The sequence below is a fragment of the Sprattus sprattus genome (genome assembly GCF_963457725.1).
Source record: "Sprattus sprattus genome assembly, chromosome: 19".
In the NCBI taxonomy this organism is placed as follows: domain Eukaryota; kingdom Metazoa; phylum Chordata; class Actinopteri; order Clupeiformes; family Clupeidae; genus Sprattus; species Sprattus sprattus.
Window position 1 is genome coordinate 22716732 of NC_137917.1, and position 7500 is coordinate 22724231.

The window sequence follows — 7500 nt, forward strand, 5'->3', positions numbered from 1 at the left end:
GGCTATCCGTGTGTTCGGATTCTGTTATTCTTGCATTTTAGAATACGGCTATCTGTGAGATCTGATTCTGGGATTTTTTTTTTTTTTGGACCGTCAGCCATCTTGAAGTCACTCCTAGTTTTTTTGCACCTGGTATAAATTCCGGGCCATATATTTACTAACGGTAGGCCTACATAAAAACAAAGGAGTTTAAATATATGGTATGCAGCTGCTGGTCTGCTAGTCTGTCTATGCAGAGATTGTATGTTTATCCATTAGTTAGACTTAAGTGAAACAACTATTCAATCAATAGTACTTTTATGAGGACACTGTATATACCCACTTATCTGTTCTGCAAAGCAGTACTTTGAGCGATGGCTGTGTCGCTTTTATCCACTGTTAATTATGTATGTATCATGTCTATACCGTCTTTTATGCGTCGTGGAATCATGTATGTGTCATGTGCATATGCCACGTGTGTGCTGATATGTTTTGATCCTGGTACGTGTATGAATCCATCTGCTTCCTTCTGATGCTCTCGCCTCCTCGTCTCCTCGTCTCCTCCCTCCCGTTCTGCCTCCCCTCATCTCGGCCCTAAGCAGATGGGTCCCCCCCTTTGAGCTGAGATTCTGCTCAAGGTTTCCTTCCCGTTAAAAAAAGCAGTTTTCCCTTGCCCCGTTGCCATGGTTGCTTGCTTGCTGTAGGGGCCATTTGTTATTGGTGCTATATAAATCAAATGGAATTCAACTGAATTCAATATATTTTATGCTCTCAAAAGATAAGTAATATTATATGTTAATAAATATTAAATAAATAAAACATATGAAAACTGCGAAAAATAAGGAAAATGAAATGTATTATTTATTGTGTAACTTGAATTATACACTTTATTTTCTGATGCGTCTTCTGCTTTAAAAGCATTAGGTATGGCTAAAGTGGCTCCCCTCCTGTGAAATCAGTGGTTGAGTGGTGAGATTTCAGTGCATGATTGCAGCCATTTGAGTGACGCAGTAGAGTGCCATTATACACCTAAGTGTACTATATCTAAGTGTTGCTATTAGTTTAAGAGGGGAGAGTTGTATCGATGCACTGGTCTTATCGATGCACTGCGTGTATGTGCTGGCAGACGACCTTTTGCAAACCCCCATAGCTCCTTCCTGTCTCCCCTCCTCCCCTCCCGTCATTTTGAGTGAGTGGATGTCACTAGAACCGATCTCAGGAGGTCTCTCCATGACAGCCCAACCAGGATGATCTCCCTTCCCCAATACCCCGCAGCCAGAGAAGAGAGCCAGAGCAGAGATGTGCAGAAAGCTTTGGGATCAGAGGGCGTTAATGCTCTCCAGATTGCCTCCTACTTGCTCTTGATAACCGCACCTTGTTTGATTTTTAAAACACGACTACGAGCCCTAGAGCTACAGTTGATCTCCCCCTCCCACCATTCCAGGAGGGAGAGAAAGAGCGAGGGAGAAGACAGGAAGGAGGAGGGGAAGGAGAGGAGGGTAAAAAAAAAGATGCCCCACTCAGAGGTGAATACATCTAACATGTTAATTAGTCTCTCCTTCTGTTTTCTTTTTTCTTTCTTTCTTTCTTTGTCTCCTGCAGATGGATCCTGTTCAGAAGGCGGTGATACATCACACGTTCGGGGTGCCCTCCTCGCCCAAGCGGAGGTACATCTCGTGCGGCGTGTGCCAGCTTCGCTTTAACTCGCAGGTGAGTCGGAGGCGAGATGATACACAGGGCTCCGCCTGTGCACGAGGAGCTTTGATGTGGAGGGTGGGGGTGACGTGGGGATGGAGGGTGGGCGGGACGTGGGGATGGGGGGTGGTGGATACGTGGGGATGGGGGGTGGGGAGCTGAGCTTCAAAAAGCAGGGCCATCTGCGACTCGCGCTCAAACATCCGTCCATATCCGCCCGTCCACTGCCAAGGTGGGATTCAGGTTAATTTGGGGAAAAAATCTGATAGGTGAAAATTCACCCTAGTTACCTCATGACTCCGGAGCTGCATGTAAGTATATTTATTAGACAATCAACAACAACAATTGCAATCAGGCTCCCCTCCCGGTTAATATAGACAGAAGTTTAGCTTTCAGCAGGGATAACCACGTGGTGGATTCCTCATGTCCGAGGCTCCCTGTCTTGCAAGGATGGCAGTTTTGCACAAGGTCGGAAGAAGCAGAGTTCCCTTCTTATCTCCTCTGGTTTAAACATGCTCTTGTTCATATGCAGACTAAGTGGCACCTAATATTCTAGTTACACACACACACACACACACACACACACACAGAAAAGCCATGCTCCTGCTTTCATAAGCACATGATTCATACAAGGACTATATTAATACAAGGCACTTGATTATTATATTCTTAAATCATTAACAGTGGTTAGAAATAATCTCTATCAAAATCCACCATCTATTTAAGCATGAGTTTGAAATGATGGTAGCAGGTAGTGTCTTGGTAGGAGGTAGCATCTTACTTGATGATGAGTTGAGGGTGATTGGACTGCTAGGGCTCAGCAAGGTTATATGGCTGAAGAAAATGCGTCGGGATTTCACACAATTGTTAAGATAGGCTAATTTAACCACACACTCAAATTTCTTCCACTTATTCTCAATAGCATTCTTTTCCATTATTGTTTTTCTCAACCCCCCACCCCCCCACATTGGGGTGCACAATGCTGTTTTCCATATTCCTTCCGTTAAATAAGCTATTTATTCCGTCTGAACCCGATGTGCCTCAGAGGAAAGTTATTATATCCGGCACTGAGGGCCATCTCGGGGCAATCACGGCCCATCAGAGCCATCCATCACCTTGGCCAAGAGCAGGGGCCCGAGACGCTGTTTACCTGCAACCACCACTTCCTACACTCCCCCCCCCCCCCCCCCATCCACCCCCACCAACCGCCACTTCATACCCCCTCCCTCCCCACCCCCACCAGGCACCTCTCCCTGCGGTGCGGAGATAGTGGAGAGAGAGAGACCCTGGGAGAATTTGCATTCCAGTGGCAGGGACGGCGAGAGGAAGTTGGTCTTCATCAGAGGCAACACTTCATTATCATTGCAGATTTGCAATAGAGTTCCATTTGAAAGGAGTAACAGGGCCATTGAGGACTTCTGGGATATTTATGTGGAGCTGAATATTAAGTCCCACATGCACACAGGCACACACACACACACACACACACACACACACACACACACACATATATTCACGCACACACACACACACACATTCATACAGACACAGCGAGTAACAATGCTGGCTACGGATGCTGTCAGTCGATACACACACATACGCACACTCACAACGCACATCCTGCAGACACACAGTTCTTATACAGACACACTCAACGCACAGTCAGAACACACCAACACACACACACAACACCCACCCACGCAATCAGAAGTAGTTTGAATTTCAGATCACCACAGAAACGGATTGCTTCTACTTTATGCACATGCCTGAGACTCTGATGAAGAATCAGCTCTTTCAGTTTCAGACAGGAGAGGACTGTTTACTCGAACCTCACATTATTACCAGAAGCCAGGCTCACCCCTTTTTCAGTTCCTTTAAAAAAATAGTTCTCTTTACATAAGCTCATTTCCTCCCATGATTGATTGGCTGATGATACTGTTTAAGTCAAGCTTTTGGAAGATGTCCATCTTAGTTAAGAAGCTGATGAATAAGAAAGAGCTCTCTGCCGTCGTAGTCACAATTCATTTTTGGCCACATTAAAGCCTACATTCCATATCCATATCCATAGATGACGGACAGTATTCTCTACCCAGTGCTCTCCTACTTGTAAATGGTGCGGTATATATACAGACACACACACACACACACACACACACACACACACACACACACACACACACACACACACACACACACACACACACTCACACACACACACTCACACACACACACTCACACACACACACACACACACACACACACACACACACACACACACACACACACACACACACACACACACACACACACACACACACACACACACACACACACACACACACACACACACACACACACACAGGAGGACCATTCTGTGTGTTTAGCACATTCACTGCTGGAAATGAGGCCAAGAACATCATTCTGAACATCTCTCGTCCTTTTTTCTAAATATTCTACACATTGTACTTGACTGTTACAATCATACACTTATGTTGCCTTAATGGAGCGGACTCCCTCTAAGAATAGTTCAAGGTTTATTTAATGTTTATTTTTGTGTTTTTGTGGACCCAAATCAGGCCCCTGGCTATCAGGATGGCCCCTTGCTTCCCTCCAAGCTGTACAGGCAGATACAATAGGATCTGCATGGGGAGAATTCTGGGCTATTTCCTGTCAGACTGACTCATCCGCTGAACAGACAAGACAGATGACCACATAAACACCGTTTTACCGCAGTATAATGTTCACCAAAATGTTTCTCTAAGAGGACACTCATTAAATCCACCATCGGAATTGAGCCCTAAGTTGGGTAAATGTTTGCGTAAACTTGTTTAAGTCTTCACAGGAAGAGGTCAGAGAGGGTGGATCCGCCTCGAGCTGTTTGTGATGATTTGAATCTGAAAGTTTTACGCGTGCACCAGTTATTGCCATCAAGGGTAAATTTAGCTTTGTTCTCGTGTGTTATTGCTGCTGTAAATTCTTTCCAATCCTTCCATGCTCCTTTCCCACTGATGGTGAAATAGACCACCCTGTGTGTGTGAGAGTGTGTGTGTGTGTGTGTGAATGTGTGTGAGTGCGTGTGCGTTTGTGCGTGTGTGTGTGTTTATGTGTGTGTGTGCACAGACGGGGTTTTGTGCACACAGTAGAAATGGCGTAAATACAAAGTCATGCACTCCTTCTGAGGTGTGGTTTGGAGAAACACAATTCCTCCACGTGCCCATTTGGTGTATCAAGATGGGTTATAGAATAATGCATCGGGTGAAGGAACGATAAGCAGCTCTTACACACACACACACACACACACACAGCAGCTCTCCGCTATCTTGGTTCCTCCGCTTCCCCTCCGTAGTCAGGTGTTCTGTTTATCCTGATTCCTGCGCCTTCCTTTGGCTGGCCGGTGGGGCGACGGCAACCTTATTTATTCTGAGAGGCATTCGCATGTCTCCTGATAGCTTCCTCCTCGCTGCAGGCAATGTCAGAGAAGTCTGCCAGAAGTGTGTTTGTGTGCCTGTGTTTGTGGTGTCTGTGTGGTGTGTATGTGTGTGCGCCTGTGTGTGTGTGGTGTCTGTGTGCTGTGTGTGTATGTCTGTGCCTGTGTGTGGGTGTGTGAGGATGTACACATGTGGTGTTGGTGGTGTCTGTGTGGTGTGTGTGTGTGCGCCTGTGTGTGTGTGGTGTCTGTGTGCTGTGTTTGTGTGTGTGTGTGTGTGTGTGTGTGTGTGTGTGTGTGTGTGTGTGTGTGTGTGCGAGGATGTACACATGTGGTGTGTCTGTGGTGTGTGTGTGTGTGTGTTTTTGTGTGAGGATGTACACACGTGGTGTGTGTGTGTGGTGTCTGTGTTGTCTGTCTGTGTTGTCTGTGTGTGAGTGTGTGTGCGAGTGTGTGTTGTGTGTGTGTGTGAGGATGAATACACGTATGTGTGTGTGCATGTACACGTAAACAAGGACAACTGAAAGTCTCAGCTTATGGCTCGGTTCAAGCGAATCATAATAAATCTTGTGTCTGAGGGTGAGCCCTCATTATGACTGAGGACGAGGTGTCCTGACAGAGTCCACACAGACATACACATACGTGTGTACATCCACACACACACACACACACACACACACACACACACACACACACACACACACACACACACACACACACACACACAGGACAAGGTGTCCTGACAGAGTTTTGCATCATAAAATGATTGATTGGATTGCACAATGCCCAGGGACTGTGGTGGTGTCCTCTATGAAGCCATATATCATCTGATAAATAAACTGTTAAATCCAACTGTAGTTCTATGAGCACTTTTGTTTATGTTTTAATAATAGCAATTTCTCCGAAGAACCTTTTTTTGAACTTGTTAGATCCACTTGGAGTTCAGTCATCTCGAAGACTCTTTTGGCAGGTTAGGTGCTGACCAAGGGGGAAATAACACGAGGAATGAAAAGGTTGTTCTCTGTCAAAGTCTTTTGAATTCACACCAAAGCCTCGACAGATACAGTGAAGCCCTAAGACACTGTGCTTGTCAAAAATGTTGGTGCGATACAAAAACAGAGAAATCCTGCAAGAGGAGTTATACAGAATGTTCAACATTACTCGTTTTTTTTTGGGGGGGGGGGGGGGGGGGGGGTGTCAAATTTAGAACATCCTGAAGTGATTGTGTGCCGAAAAAAAAGAAACCACAGTCAGGGCCAATGCAGCAGGCGTTGCACTGTTAAGCTAAGACCTGCCAAGACTGATATCAGTCCGACCGCTGCTCGCCGTTTCCGCTCGGCTTCGCACGAACAGATGGAGGCCTGTCAGGGTTCTGATGACTACAAATGTGATCACGCTGCGTGTCTGTCCCTGCTCCAGTGGATGTTTTCATGGTCTGTGGTCCCTCTTTTGACTGATGCCGGTAACACCTGGTCCTCCTTGGCTGCGGTCCCTCACGGTTGGCCCATGTTCTGTCTTTTCTCTCTCGACAGAGCCAGGCATTGGCCCATTTCAAAGGGACCAAACACGCCAAGAAGCTGAAAGCACTGGACGCCCCCAAATGCAAGCAGAAAGGCGCGCTGGTCGCCAGGGAAACCAGTGGCAAAGAGACCCCCAAAATCTTCTCTCCAGCTGCGCCATCCCTTAGCGCTGACAGAAAAGGTAAATTGTTGTTCTTTTCTTCCCTTCTTTCCCCTCCTCTCCCTGTACCTCTTTTGCTTGTTTTCCTTTTCCAACCCCTACTTTGTCTAAGTCAGCTTATTCTCTATATTGTGATGTAGCTAGTGTGCTGGAGAGTACAATACGGTCAGTTCCATTTCGAAACTGTTCGAGTCACTGCCATGGCCGATTCTAGGCCGCAGACAAGCGTGGCTTTAAACTCTGCAACCTCTGGTTTGTCGCCACCATGGAGTATGAATGACAGGCGGGAGTGAAAGTGTGATCACTAGTGTGGAGTATGAAAGACAGAGGAGGGGGTGGAGTATGAGAGATAGAGGCGCGAGTGAGTGAGTGCTCACTAGCACGATTATTTACTGTCCTGCAGCCTCGCCGGCCGAGTGTTTTGGACATTAAAACGCTGTAATGTCTGGAGCAGGAAGACCAATATCCTGTTCGTCTTGGCTAAATCCAGGGTACAGTATCCCTCTGCAGCGCAGCGAGACACGGACACAAATCCAGGAACACCACCCAGGCCCCGAGTGACAAAACGCTTCAGTTTCTTTCAAACGGATTTGTGATGCGTTATTACACTTTTGGTGTTCTTTCACTCACCCAGACAATGCAGTTTGAAAGGCAGCGAGCCCATCAGTCTCTCCAGCGTCTGGCTCCTGCCGGTTATTCAAGAGTTGGCCTGCTGCCCC

At 46.7% G+C, this 7500-nt stretch overlaps 1 protein-coding gene across 1 annotated transcript in view; it reads left to right on the plus strand.

Moving 5' to 3' along the window:
• The window catches only part of znf385d (zinc finger protein 385D), a gene marked incomplete at its 3' end in the record, with an annotated part of 45212 nt that overhangs the window by 25028 nt on the left and 12684 nt on the right, over positions 1-7500 (plus strand). The window contains exons 3-4 of the mRNA XM_080857424.1: positions 1582-1689; positions 6634-6802. Coding sequence (XP_080713550.1) covers positions 1582-1689; positions 6634-6802 — 277 coding nt within the window. The remainder of the gene's footprint in view (positions 1-1581; positions 1690-6633; positions 6803-7500) is intronic.